Source organism: Apostichopus japonicus, chromosome 18 (assembly GCF_037975245.1).
Source record: "Apostichopus japonicus isolate 1M-3 chromosome 18, ASM3797524v1, whole genome shotgun sequence".
Taxonomy (NCBI): domain Eukaryota; kingdom Metazoa; phylum Echinodermata; class Holothuroidea; order Aspidochirotida; family Stichopodidae; genus Apostichopus; species Apostichopus japonicus.
This window is the reverse complement of record NC_092578.1, coordinates 1,661,192-1,676,831: the sequence shown is the minus strand read 5'-3', so window position 1 is coordinate 1,676,831 and position 15,640 is coordinate 1,661,192. Positions and strand designations below refer to the sequence as shown.

Genomic DNA, 15,640 nt, shown 5'->3' with positions numbered 1-15,640 from the left:
GCAAACTGCTTATCCACTAGAGAGCCTGTGTAAGAGAATGTGTAAAAGTAAGTTGGCCTGACGTTTCGATCCTCGCAGGATCTTCTTCAAAGGCTAAATGCTAAATTTTCTGTCATCTAACATGACAGAAAATGTGGTGTTTATGAAGAAAACAACCAACCATTCTGACCAGACTGAGGTTGAAACACATTTATTTCAGGCTGTGCCACACATAATTAGAGTAAACTATCCCTTTAACCTGCCTCTGCACTGCCAAACTTCACCTAATGTCATTAACAGGTATTTGTTTTCTTATGGATGTTAATGTAAATGGCAGACATACACGACTGGAATGTTCCATATAGACAGCATTACCCTTCTGTCCCCTCCCAACCCTGACACCTCAGTCTCTCCTTCCCTACCCCCCTGACTGTCCTACCCCCAGACTGTCCTTCCTCTACCCCCAGACTGTCCTTCCTCTACCCCCAGACTGTCCTTCCCCTATCCCCAGACTGTCCTTCCCCTACCCCCAGACTGTCCTTCCCCTACCCCCAGACTGTCCTTCCCCTATCCCCAGACTGTCCTTCCTCTACCCCCAGACTGTCCTTCCCCTATCCCCAGACTGTCCTTCCCCTATACCCAGACTCTTCCTAGTCTCTTCTTCCCCACCCCAAACTCTCCTTCCCCACCCCCAAAATCTCCTTCCCCAACCCCCAGACTCTCCTTCCCTGACCCCCAGACTCTCCTTCCCCAACCCCCATTCTCTCCTTCTTTCACACATATTGACCACCACCATTGTTCAACGGCTTAACTGCAATTCCATAGAGTCAGTTCTTACAATGGATACCAACATGCTGAGATATGGTTTGGACACCTACTACATGTGTTTCTGCAGAGCGGTACTAGTGTGTAACTTACGCTTTACATAAATTATCGCTAACGGATACCGACATGCTGATATATGGTTTGGACACCTACTACGTGTGTTTCTGCAGAGCGGTACTAGTGTGTAACTTACGCTTTACATAAATTATCGCTAACGGATACCAACATGCTGATATATGGTTTGGACACCTACTACGTGTGTTTCTGCAGAGCGGTACTAGTGTGTAACTAACGCTTTACATAAATTATCGCTAACGGATACCAACATGCTGAGATATGGTTTAAACACCTACTACGTGTGTTGTTGCGGACGCGGTTCTAGTGTGTAACTTACGCTTTACATAGCTTATCGCTGTCCTCCAGTGTTGGGCCATCAGAGCTGCATTCACAGTTACGTCCGTAATGTCCAGCGTTGCAATCGCAGGCCCCGCACTCCAGAGTACCAGCCCCATCAGAGCAATCTGGGCTGTTTGGAATCTGAAAAGGAGAGTACCATCTGCTAATTGAATGGTTCTGCTTGATGGAGTTAGCTTGGAAATGTTTACAACAGAACACCTGACCTAGTTTTCCATTCTTTCGGAATAAACTGTTGACATTACCAACAAAATTTCCCAAAACTTCAGTATCAAGAGCTGAGTTGGTAGAAGAGGACTTTTTTTAACCTGAGGTCAATGAATTATACAATTATGCAAAATATATCTTTGCTCTATCCAATTTTCTTAACAATGTTATAGCTTGTCTTAGACAGAGATTCTATTAGACATACCATTTCAAATGCATGTCACTGGCTCAATTTCTTAACAATGTTATAGCTTGTCTTAGACAGAGATTCTATTAGACATACCATTTCAAATGCATGTCACTGGCTTAACATACATCTTTTGCTTGTTTGTTCCACTGTTGAGATATTAAATCAATTCAAATCTATCAAATCTTACCCCCGAACCTTCACAGTCACAATCACACAAGTAATCAATGTTGACCTGAAGCTCCTCGCTGAAGCCAACAGGACGAATGGTGAAACTGAAAGCAAGAAAAGTATGCAGAATATTAATATGCGATGCTAATACATTTACGACTCTTACATAAATAATTACAACCATCAGATGTTATAAACATCATGAATATGCATAATCATATAATAATCCCAAACTACCTATTTATGGTTATATAATTCATCTTAGTTTTTCTCACTTTCCAGCAGGTTATACACAAACTGCATGAACAACTTACCATTAAAAAAACCCAAGAAAACATAAAGCAACAGCACTTTATAATTCAGGACAAATACTGGCTCATTACATGCATCATGCATATGATCATGCATATGTATCATGCATGATACAGTAAATTTCATGCCTAATGAGATACAGATATTATTGGGGTTCTCTACTTTCAAGACAGATACTAGCTCATTACATGCATCATGAATATGCATGACTACAGTAAAATGCCTGCCTGACTGTAACAAGATGATATATATTCATGGGTTCTCTAATTACTGGGCAGACACTGAGACATTACATGCATCATGAATATGCATGATTATAGCAATAACTCTAATTGGTTGTCTTTACCTGGAGGTTCTACTATCAGGGCAGGTATTGCCTGTTACCATGACATCAAAACTGACGAATATGCATGACTATAGCAATAACTCTTATTGGTTGTCTTTACCTGGAGGTTCTACTATCAGGGCAGGTATTGCCTGTTACCGTGACATCAAAGCTGACAGTGTCTCCAAGGGTCAATCCTTCACATACTTGTGTACCAGGCCGCCGAACACCGTCCAAGCAGATAGCAGTGTATTCCACAAGTACGTCCTCTGGTGCTGTATCCACCACTTCAACTTTACTGGTGATTGCCTAAAGATTAACAAAGTTTGAAAATGTCAACATTTAAACTAAAGAGGACTTCCAACATTATTTTTTTCTTCTTAAACTTGTCAGAACACTTCTTGATTTGTCAACGATTTACCTTACTTTTCACAGAGTAGTTTTAAACAAGGAGAGTGCTACAATAGTGTTTTTTCTTACACTCCAATATCACTGCACGAACTACAAAGGTATCTGGATACTCACTGCGTAATTATTCTTCACAATTTCCACAATATTTCGAGAATCTGCCGCCAACACGGCCGCTTGAGCGCCCTCAATGTATTCCGTAAGATTCTGTGGGAGAAGAAATCGAGACTGTCGGTTAGATTTGTACCAAACAAACACCGCTTACCATCCTAACACTGGTGGGAGTGGCATCCTGGTATGTAAGTTTATTGCTAAAGCACAAGAACTTGTTAAGTATGGTGTAAACTGCTAACTAATGAGCGTGGTGGCCAATTGGCTAAGGCGTCGGACTCGTGATCCAAGGATTGCTGGTTCGATTCCTGCCTAATCATTACGTTGTGTCCTTGGGCAAGATGCTTTATCTCACTTGCCTCTCTCCATCCAGGGGTTAAATGGGTACCTGTGAGGTAACTTGTCATTGGGCGCAGTATATAACTGCTGCCGACTGGAGGGATTGTCTCTGGGACAGGTTATCATTGACCAGGGGTAATAAAACATCTGTAAAGCGCTTTGAGACCTATTCCTGGTGAGAAGCGCTATATGAAAATCATATATTATTATATTACACTGCCGTAGTCACCATTTCTTCGGCCCATTCTTACGCACTTTACAGATACTATTGCTGGTATAAAGCGCTATATGAAAATACCCATATCTGTTTCAATTATCTTCGATTTCATTTTGCTATGAATATTTGTCTACGATGTGGTTTGGTACTCTGTTCAGCCCTCCACTCACTCTGAGAATATCTGTCCACGCTTGTTCGACATGGAAGAAATAATAAAATACAGATTTAACAAAAAATATTTAATGCATAACACACTTAGGACAGTTAATTAAGATTACCTGATAAACTGAAAATTCAGACTGTGTCACAGCAAAAATTGGAATGATGCTGTTATCTCTCATGGCAGCATTCAGTTGACTAATCGAAGGATAGTCCTGTTAAAAAAAAAACAGAACACAAGCACGATGAAATCTCTCTGTTATTGGTTTCTTACATCGTCAAGGAAATTCGCTAGGAAAAGGACTTCCTTAGTTTTTTAAGTATCTGTCAAGACTTCTTTATGCACCAAGCTAACATTTTTTTTGAGCTTTCAAGAGATTGGAGGGGCTACAGCAGTTTTTGAGATTTATTCATATACGTTCTTATTCAACATTCAACAAAATAACAAACAGCAATAGGAGTTTTCATTTGAACCTCAGAATTCCTTTTTTTTGCAAGAAAGTATTTGGAGATATTGGAATGACAGTTGGGGAATGATCAAAGACCAGAAAATTGCATACACATGGAAGTGCGGGAAACTTACCAATTCACTTGACATGGTGTACGTATTGTCAAGGGCTGTGGTGTAACAGTTTCCATCGTTAGGTTTAACGATACCACCAAGCTGAAAAGAACATTAATAATCATGGTTTAACATAATAACTTTGTTACAATTCTATTTAAATACATATAAATTGTAGTTACATTTTCAAACGTGTTCTCAACCAGCATTCAAGGGAATGCACAACAGTTTTGACAAAAAAATGGGGGTATATATTATATATATATATATTATATTTTATTATATATATTATCAAGAGCACCAATTATCACTGTGCATCTAAATGACACACAATGAAAGCAATGACTGATTGGCAATGACTATGGGCGGCAGTTCGAGGCATACCTATCATGTGTAACCAATTTAGGGCATTAGTAGACTTCTTCAAATAAATAGCCTCACAAAGGAAAAATATCCATGACGACAAAAACAACAACAACAGAGTGACAGGAATACACGGCATTTGTTGAAAAACATTATGGAAAGAGACAAAGTGAATGAGAACGTTTGTAGAGAAATGTTTTGAGAACAAAATAAAATTCAAAGAGGAAAAGACTTTTAAAATGAATTAAAGTGTTTTACCTTGCCATCTCCCGCATAATGGAAGGACGCATCGGTGGTGAAGATAACTAAATGTCTCGCCATGTCCCTCCAACCAATCGCCTCCTACGTTGGAAAGGTTTGATCAAAAAACAAAACAAAACATTAACGATAGGAGATTGAGTTTCTATCGAAATAGTAACAACATAACACAACAACCGCAATTAAACCTCGACTTTTACTCTTTCTTTACATTGCAGGAAAAAAAATCTGTTTCCTGAAGTATGGTTGCCACACCAGTTAACTTAGTAGTAATACTGACCTTGCATACTGTAACTTGCATAAGGGCATCCATGCCCCCTTCAGGGGCATCGAGATTTCCAGAGACTTGCAGCTGGTTAATTGTTCTCTATAATTAAAAAGAAAATGGACAACTTAATTAAATGATTGACAATGTATTACCACTAAACATCTCCCAAATTAAACTATACATTAGTAATCACTGATTTCTATAATATTATAAAGGAGTTTGCTGCATATTAAAACCTGTACTGATTAGAACATCTTCAAAAGTCTTCATTTTTATTAAGCCGACATTACAAACATTTTTACAAGCGGAACGTCACCGATAACTTTGTGACCATAGACAGCCGACAGTTACTAGCTGTGAAATCTTGCCCCACCACTTTATGCCCATGGTATAAACTTGCATAAAAACTATGAACATCAGCTAGGAATCACACAGCAAAAATAATGAGACAACTGTCATTGTGGAGGAAATTTAAAGGATTGGTTCAGTTGTCATACATGTTTATGTTATATGAAAGAGGACAATAAAAGAAACACAATGGTGAAAAACTGTTCAAATATCTTTTTCAGTTAAAGAGATATTCAAGTGTAAAGTTTTATCAGATTGTGTAGAAACTGCTGAAATCTGACTAGCTGTGATGTCACATCCTCACATTCCTGAAAAGTCTTTGTTTTTTTCTCTAAATATTTTGTGAGATTTCATGACTTTCAACCAAAAGATATGTCAGGAGATCTCATATTTGTCAAAGGAAGTATTTGAGATTAAACATCTGAAGAATTTTTGATAATATTATTTTCAAATGTGTTAAAAAATGTAAATAATTTTTAAAGAAATATATTCACAAAAGTTAAGGAAATGAGGATGTGACGTCACACCCTCACAGTAAGTCTTTTTACACCAGTCGTTTTCAAAGAAATTTTGATATCTTCAAAGTGTCATATCTCCTTAACAGAGCATGCTATCATGGTAGTTTCTTCACTGTCCTTTTTGTCTTTTTGTGCTCTTTCATACAAAATAGACATGTCAAACACCTGAACCAATCCTTTAATGACAAGCCTTGCTGAACATATGAATATGATTCCTCATACCCTTGGGCTGTTTTTCCCCCCACATTCTATCACATACTGTAATATGTGTAGAGAATACCACAAAGGTTACATTTCAAAACAATATATGTCCTTTTGTCTTTTCTACAGTAATTTTTCAAGTCCTAGTAAGGCTAACCTTCATTTGATTGGTATGACTTGATTCATCATACATTGTTTAGGAAATCAAACCAATCAAATAGCATGTATGTCATTAAAATGACTCTAAGGGTCAAATTAGGTCATTCTGTCATTAGTCTAGTAATTCAGCAGTTTTTTGTAAGGCATACATTATTTATATTACAGATTTTGGCATCTTTCCCCCCCCCCCTCCCACCACCACCACCACCATCCAGGAATAAAACCATACACACATATAGTTGAAATGATTTCCCATCCAAAATAATGAGAAATCGTTACCAGTAGGCAGCTCTGCATAACCTTAAAAGTAGGCATGAAATGGAGATGATATTTGAATTGGTGGTTAGTTATACTTACAGAGAATTCACTTGTATCCCCAGTCAGACTGAGTTCGTTCTTAAAGCCATATGGAGCCTGACAACCACTGCAAGGTTCTGCTAGCCTAAAAAAAAATAATAAATGGCAGAGAATAATAATTTAGTGTTTTCTAGCAGTTTTTGTGTATCAGTATTGAAATCACTGAATTTTGTATCCTATAAAACATGATAGTTCCTGTGTAAAGGAAACACCTGCTATACATCTTTGGGAATTGTATTATAGCACTTTGACCATTTTCCATAGCATTTTGCGATACGGTTACCGGATAAATGATTCTCTTGATGGGAATGAAATAAAATAAAAGTCAGTTTTCAGAAAATTATTTTTAAAAAAAAACACTTTTATTTAGAAGTTAAAACATTTGATCTTTATCAAAGAAATTATGTAGTTAGTCAGAGAGTAGTTAGATTTTACTTTTTATATTAACTGACTCATCGTTTCCATAAATCATATCAACGTATCAGCAGAAATATTCCTAAGTCAATACCCAGCAAAACCAGAAATTACAATAAGAACAACATCCCACCCCCCCCCCCCAAAAAAAATAAAAAAATAATAAAACCATCTATAGAGGAAGGAGAAAAATAAATTTGAAACAGTCAGGTAGATCAACTCAGATAGTCTTGTTACTCTGCTTTTCTCTTTATAACCCCTAAAAAAAGCTTTTCTGTTAGTATTTTTTTTTAGGGTTATCATATTATGTGAGACTGCTACCGATCTGTCAAACTACCCCCCCCCTCCACCTCCCTCCACTCCTTCACTTTGAATATTACAATTCACTCAACCCACCATTGCTGAGAGAAATACTTACTTGGCCGGTACGGTGCTGACATATGGCATCACCACCTTGTCCACGAACGATCCAAAACCCATTCGAAAGTCACTTGTGATTTGACTCATCTCTTCAGCTGGACACATAATCGGAAACCAACAAAAATTATCCTTATGATATATATATATATTTCGGAATCCGGCTTTAGGAATCACAAATGATTTCGAGTTGGTTAGCATCATGTTTGATCTCTAGAGTAAGGCAAAATATGTCACCAAAAACAGAACTAGTATTGTTCGATACAGGTGACAAACGTCTACAGTGGAATTACGACCTTCCTTACCGGTTTCGAACCTCTGGACATACAATCAGCGTCCATAGCCTAGTGGTTAGAGTGTCCGCGTACAGAGCGGAAGGCCAGTGGTTCGAATCCCGGTGGGGGCTGAAAGTTTTTTCACTGTTCTTGATTTTCCAACTCATTACGATTTTCATTTATATATATATATATATATATATATATATATATATATATATATATTTCTTTTCCAATCATTATCAAGATTAAGAAATTAAACAGGATCCAAAGACAGCCTTAACCAAGATCCAGACTCACAGTCATTGCATTCACACTTATGTAACTTAAATTCTGAATTACAGTCTGAAGTTATGTTAGCCTATTTAAACCAATTGTTTCATTTTTCACTACTAAATATTCTACATGAAATGTCATCACCATAGCTGTCACTGCGAGTCCACACTCATGAAATGTCATCACCATAGATGTCTTTGGGAGTCCATACTCATGACATGTTGTCACTGTAGATGCCTTTGGGAGTCCATACTCATGAAATGTCGTCACCCATAGATGTCTTTGGGAGTCCATACTCATGACATGTTGTCACCACAGATGTCTTTGGGAGTCCATACCCATGAAATGTTGTTGCAATAGATGTCTTTGCAAGTCCAAACTAATGAAATTTCATCACCCAAGATAGATGTCTTCACGAGTCCACACTCATTTCACTTACCAAGAATATCTCCAACTTTCCGCAAATTGACCAAATCATCCTCCATCGATTTGGAAAGATCCATGACGTAGTAAAGATCAACAGGGTAATCTTCTGCCTGCCTCACTTGAAATGTAAACTGAGTAGGTTGACCTGCCAAGGAAGATACAAGACATCTCAAGTTCATACAGGTGTCACTAAATAAACAAACAAAAAAAGATAAGATAATATCTTTTACCTTTAATGTTGTATAACAACATTACCCATGGGCCTTCTGGGTGACATTTACAGATCTAACAAAAATAACACCTTGGTGTCATTAAGTTTACTTCATGGGCTTTTTGTGTGTGTGCATGTGTGTGTGTGTGTGCATGTCAAACATGAGAAATTCAAACTAACTTTTGAAATTGCAGAGACACAACAAAACTGAACATTCCAGTAACATACTATAGTGTAGTGAGTGAACTTATTTCATCTCTTACTCACAGTTGGTTTACTTCCTGAATGACAGATCTGGCAAAGGGAGAAAGTGGGCGGAGTCCTGGATGTAGGGGGCGGGGGTTGGGGGTGCAGGTCTAATAATGCTACCATTTAGTAAGTTAGGTACAGTACATGGGGAAGTACAGAAGATGACAGGTAAGAGAGGAGTAATGTAAATACATATTTTCCAAATTTTTGTTAAGGTTATTAAGGACTGGTGATACCATCATCATCACAGCTGTGTAAACCTAAGCATGAATCTTGAAACAAGATTCAAAACCTGACCCTTTTTTGTTTTACACAAAACATTTTTAGATCTAATATTCAACACCTGTTTTAATATTATAAATTGTTTAACAAATCAATCCTGTATGGTGCACCTGCTCTTTGTCCAAAAGTAAATCACATGCTGACAGCTTCGTCTTCATCTGTTTTGTTGAGCTCAGAACATGCTCATGCATATGCAACAGGTAAGTATATATGCGCTATGCCAAAAACTTCTAGCAAGCTTGTCAACACCTGGCCAATTGGCCAATACGTAATGCAACACCATGATTGATTTGTGTAGATTGTCTATGGCAGTTGTACCAGGGAGCTGTTAGAGTCCAGCTCGCTGGTTCTACAAGTTTACCAACTCGACGTTTGAATCTATTTTTAGCAAGCTCTTAACTAAACCTGGATCTCTGATTGGTTGAATTCAAACTAATGGGTTGGGGGAACTGTATGCGATTAATATTAAATGTGTAATTGTCGAAGGACATTTTTCTCATGATCTGCAAATGTCCTTATGTACTCGCCAATTAACGCTTTTGGCAGAGAAAAAAACTTGGCTAATATCTAAGTTTGCTGTTTTGTGATTGATATATGTAAAAAACTTGATGGACTTGTCAAAAGAGTGGAAAACGGAGACAAAACGCAAAATGCTTCATTAAGCTTATGACTGCATATCAAAAGTAAGGTTTTGGGGCTCAAATTTGTAAATCACAGTTCAGAACCCACTGGATAAACAATGTTGCCAGTGGCTTGTCCAAAAGGGACTCTTCAAATGAGGTAAACTTTTACAGTTAGATTAAATAGTCCCATGTAAACTTACCTGGTCTCAATTTGAGAGTTATTTCCTGTGGTTTCACTTGTACAGCTTCACCTAAATTGGTTGTGTTTCCTGCATTACTCAATTCTTTGTCCTATGAAAGGCGGAAAAACAACACAGACTGAAATTCATAAACAGGAACCTGGAAGCACGTTATTTTAATCATTTGCAAACTTTTTGCGACATCAATTTACTGTCGTCAATTTACATCAACAATTTGATTGTTGAGGTGAGAAACAAGTTTTACAGGAACCAAATCAATATGATAAGAACTATTTGGACTTGTATATTTAATGAAACTAAAAAAAAATAGTTACCAAATCAATCGTATAAGAACTATTAGGACTTGTATATTCACTGCATCCTTGCATACGGAGATTTGGAATGGTGTCACATCTAGGACTGCCGGTATCTGTGAAGTTCTGAGTAAAAATTGTGAATAACATTAAAAGACGACAATGATGACTCATACTTTCAAAAGGAAATATTTATTAATATTATTAATATTTTTTTAAGTACAGACTAATGTGATTCAAAATTTCATTCAGTTATAATGTGGCTATTAAGTGTGAAACACTTGATGAGTGCTACCACTGCCAGCATTTCATGCTTCCCCCCACCCTGCCCACCCTTCCCTCCCCCTCCACATCAGCTCCTTCATCCTTTCCAGTCCTATCCAAACCGTGGATACTTCTTGTATCTTTCCAAGACTTTTTAGCAACTTTGCATTTTTCCAACTTCTACCGATACTTATTTCTTCAACCACGCCATCACTTCCCGAATGCTTGTCTGGTCACACATCCCCACTTCCTTCTTAAACTAATTTATTCAACCAATCCCAAAATATATACTTCACCCCCACCTAAAGATAACCGCATAACCCCCCTCATGGTACCAGTACAACATTACATATCATGTCCATTCATTTCCTGAACTTTGAAGGTGGGTCACTATCAGTCATAAGTTTTGCACTATTTAAACATAATAGCCAAGGTTTAGTGGTTCCTTTTAATAGATCTACCCTGAGGTGCAGAACTTCTAATGTCCTTTAATAACTGCCAGTTTTGAGGTTTGCCATCATCAAATTGTCTCCACGGCTATGTGGTATTCTTCAGAATGAAAGGTCTATTTTTCATTCATTTGATATACCAACTGCCGGCAAACATTCCACAAGCAAACAAATTGACTATAAATGCCACAGGGAATAACAAGATAATAACAAGGTAAAGTTTCAGAAGAGTCTGTGGAAGTTTAATTCAATCAAATATCCGCTAGGACATGTTTCAAATTCAACGTAAACATTTTGGAGAAAATCTGTCACGTCAATGGAGTCGACGCTTTATCCAAAAATTTAACGATAACACTCTAGGGACTTGTATTTTAGTTATTATAAAACTTACTGGTTTATATATTTACGAGTGACCCGATTACTTGTCTCCCCACGGGTATGACCGGTCACTGAGGGTGCACAGTGTTAAAAGATTACCAGGGCATACTAGACACGGTAGAATAGGGTGCTAAGGTTGTGGGGAGACAGGTAAGCGGGGAGCGAAGTAAGTAAGGACTTCCTCCACAAACTTCTCAGAAAGCTGTAATAATTAAACAGAATTCTGAACACCATAAGGACATTCCATTGATGAAAACGTTCTGCTTCTCAATATGTCAACTCCGTATCCGCTTTCGGTCAGAGACGATTGAAGCCCAATCCTTTCAGGTCAAACTAACTCAAAGACGACATCTCACATTACAATGAAAGCTATCACACAACAAACTTCACTGAAAAGACACGGCTCCAAATTCTGCAGGTACCAGCAGGTAAACAGACATCCTTATATGTTTCCAGGAACATCGTATCTGGTTTCACTAAAACGACATAAAGTCTGCCATCTTAACAGTATCCAATATAACAAAAACAAAACTTTCAAGCACTAAAGAACAAGATACTGCTAAAGAGCTCGAAAAATATTATATGTAGTATAACTTGAGAACTATCATTTCTTTCCTCTAAAAGTAGCTGTTTACTACAGATCGATGCTTTCTGCCTATTGTGTGAAACAGTATGGCAGAAAAGAATATAATCCTACACAGCCTGGCTGCATTAGGCTGCAGCCCCTTCAGTGCATTAGGCTGCAGCCCCTTTAGTTTCCTAATTTTGACACAGTGCCCAAGGGCACTGGAAAAAACATGCTACTAAATTTGAACTGAATCTTCTTTGTCTTTGTAAACCTCTGTGGTACATCATTTCAAACTAAAGGATATTTCTCCCACTTTTCCCCTACCCCCTCCCTTGACCAAATTCAAAATAGGGAAAAGAGACATACTCCTTGTGTGCACCAGCCACAGGACGGGTCCAACACGATACAGGCCCCACATGTCTTGGCATCATTGCAAGGGCTAGCAGCTGTAAAGGGGGAAAAAATACAAAAAGAATTAGTAATACATAACGAATAAAGCACACATCTCTATCAAAATGATTGTCTTTCTATCCCCTCCACCCCTCCCCCCCCCTTCTACCCTCCCTCCCTCCTCAAGTTATTCTCGTAAAAAAATTGGAACGGAACATTTGTAATGTAATGTAATTGTATGCTTTATTTTACCTCAAAGTGACCTTGGCTTGGGGTGTATTCTGTTACCCTTGATGGACTGTTTACCACATATGTAATATGACTCACGCACACTATCTTCATGTTAGTACTCACAGATGTTTACAGTAATTTTTATGCTTACAGTAATGAGTATTAATGAGCTACTAGACAAAATGGTTTAATCGCGATCAGTCCACCTGTTTACCAGCAGACCACAACTGAACATGTGTCCGCCATATCAACTGTTTTGAACGCATCAATCGCATCATTTTTTGTACAATTATCACACTGTGTTTTTAGAGACACTTAATACTATATTTTGTCCATCTTAGACTAAAACAGATGAGGATTCATAAAATGATCCATCCATGCAGCTTTTCTTTTTCCGATCTGTTCCTTTGCTCTTAATGTTCTCTTTCTATTTTTTGTGACTGTTTCTTGTTTATTAGAAGTTTTCTGTCACCCTGCTTATTCTCCAAAAGTAGAACTTTTCATAAAAATATATATATCTATCTATATATATATATATATATATATATATAATATATATATATATATATATATATATAGAAACTATACAACTGTTGTTAGCCAATTAACTCCAGCTGTAAGTTCACACTAGGCCTTCTGTACTGTGTTGTACATGTACAAAAGTATTGTAGCTGCCTCGAAAATGACAGTTGATCCAATGTTTTAAGCTGAGAGTGTTAACCTCCTCGAGTGATGGGTTAATATCGATGAAACTTCTCTGCAAACAATAAGATCTACACAGGTCTAAACAGAACTAATGACAGACACCCATGGAAGGAAATGGAGTTTAGTGGAGGTTTACACTGCCATCATTCAACATAAATAAAAAGAAGATAGTTCCAGTTTCTCTTTCGTTTTCAAGATGGTAACCTCCCAGTGACCGCTTCTTCGAACTACTTTCTGTATCCTAACCTGAGGGATTCATTCTTTCACAAATAAGTGACAAAATTGATTACCTTGCTCAGGTTTTCACACTAAGATTGTAGCAAAACCTGTTTCCTTTAGCAAAAAGGCCTATAATCAATATCATCCACCTCTTCTCCCCTTTCCCCCCCCCCCTCCAAATATCCCCTCTTCCTCATCCCACAATATCTTGACTCTTGATACATATGTAATGTTTACAAAGGTCTTACACCAGTTGTACTCTATCGCACTTTGTACTTTGTAAAAGACATACAGATCCAAAAAATGTAGAATGTTTCTATTTAACCTGATATTGCCAGAAGGGTTACAATGTTCACACAGCTTCACCTCCTGAGGTTATAACAGTACATGTAATCCACCTGCTGAAAGATTTTGATCATAAAATTTCAAAAATGCTGAAATGAAATGTCAAATCTTCTCCTCTGCATGCAATGTACCACCGTTCCACTCTAGTATTCAACTGTACACTGCTCCCCCAACTCACTATAGGTGATTACAGGACACCTGATAAACAAAGTTTGCCATTGTCCAAAAAAGTGACAGTTTTATCCTCCAAAGGTGCATATATATTAAAGTGATGTTACTCTTCATATTTACATATCTACTGTACCATATATACAGACCTATACAGTACGAGGAGGGAGCTGCTACTTAGAGTAGCAGCTCCCTGATATGAGCAATCTTAAAGGGTGTGAAGACTCGCGCAAAAAGAAACGTCTTATGCCTGTAATTTGAGCTAGTTTTCGAATGAGGTGTAACAGAAGTGTTAAACACCACCATCGATCCCAGAAAATACACACACGGCTTGCTACCGTCGGTAATTAGACAATAGTGTACAGTCAGTACATACAGCTGCGGTAATACCCACAGCACAGTATACAAACGATACAGCGATGGACATCTCAGGTCCAGCTACTGTACATATAACAAGGTATCACGTTTCATTACTGTCTGCATTTTTTAGCGACACAAACAAAACGTCACTTGCAAGCAACAGAAAGTTAACTTCTTCAGATGGCCGCATGCAGTTTAGGGCGATTCTTCAATGCCTTTAAGTTATTTCTGGCACTCTTACTGTACATCAAAAATGCAGAATTGTTTCGACAATCTAACAAATTCAAGAGGGCTATCATAACGGTATCCTTTCCTTCATCGCAAACTATTTATATAGCTTGCTGTTACTGATGGAGGTTTTTTTTAATATATTTTTTTTACTGCCTTTTGATAACTTGCTATTAATACACAGCATAATGGGAGAGGTGTTGTGGTATATTACCTGGCTACATTTACTACTACTGTACCAAGACTTTGAACTTTGAAGTGTCAGTCACACAGTATGCAAACATATGAATCCAGTATCATGTTTTCTGTTTAGTGCAGTTTCACTTTACTGTTATACTGCTGTAAAAACAGTATGGCATAATGTAGGCCTCGCTAGGCTATGTTTGCTATCTTTATAGGACATGGGTACAAAACCAAAAATGTGACACCTGCTTTGTTGTATTCATTTACTCTGGTTTATTATACATAACACATATACGCTGGTCGTGTTTAATCAATGCATGTTACTCATACATGTACGCAATGCGCGACGTAATAAAAGTATAGCAAATGCTGTTGTTTATATCGTTAATGAATATATGGTAGTTAAGGTGGAAACAACATTTTCTTTCATTCTAACAATGCATTTTCCCCACAGATGTTGGTAACCACAGGGTCATGGATTAACCCATATGATACCCCTCTTTCAGTATATATGGCTTAAATCTAAACATCTTACCCCTCCCCCACCCCCTCCTGAAAGGAATGGGGAAAAAATCGATCAAGCTCAAAAAGCTACTTAAACATGAAACTTTCAACAGGTCGAAGTAGAGGTGTTCATACATGTATCCAAGTGTAACATTTAAAGGTCTTTACAAATTTCAGAGTTAATTCTGGTCAAAAAACCAGTTTGGTTTTACAACAGTTGAAGTTGGGTACTTTTGCAAAGATGAATCCTCTCATGGGGAAAGTTCAAATTCTCCCATCATGTATGTGCGTACA

At 37.7% G+C, this 15,640-nt stretch overlaps 1 protein-coding gene across 3 annotated transcripts in view; it reads right to left on the bottom strand.

The window, feature by feature from the left end:
* The window catches only part of LOC139958791 (integrin beta-1-like), a 40,872-nt gene that overhangs the window by 10,880 nt on the left and 14,352 nt on the right, over positions 1–15,640 (bottom strand). For all 3 annotated transcript variants that reach the window (XM_071956126.1, XM_071956128.1, XM_071956129.1), the window contains 14 exons: positions 12,380–12,459; positions 10,376–10,480; positions 10,062–10,152; positions 8,510–8,641; positions 7,521–7,617; positions 6,689–6,773; positions 5,118–5,204; positions 4,838–4,921; positions 4,238–4,318; positions 3,774–3,869; positions 2,946–3,035; positions 2,542–2,729; positions 1,803–1,887; positions 1,199–1,341 (listed from right to left, as the gene is read on the bottom strand). In XM_071956126.1, the coding sequence (XP_071812227.1) occupies positions 1,199–1,341; positions 1,803–1,887; positions 2,542–2,729; positions 2,946–3,035; positions 3,774–3,869; positions 4,238–4,318; positions 4,838–4,921; positions 5,118–5,204; positions 6,689–6,773; positions 7,521–7,617; positions 8,510–8,641; positions 10,062–10,152; positions 10,376–10,480; positions 12,380–12,459 (1,444 nt within the window). The remainder of the gene's footprint in view (positions 1–1,198; positions 1,342–1,802; positions 1,888–2,541; positions 2,730–2,945; positions 3,036–3,773; positions 3,870–4,237; positions 4,319–4,837; positions 4,922–5,117; positions 5,205–6,688; positions 6,774–7,520; positions 7,618–8,509; positions 8,642–10,061; positions 10,153–10,375; positions 10,481–12,379; positions 12,460–15,640) is intronic.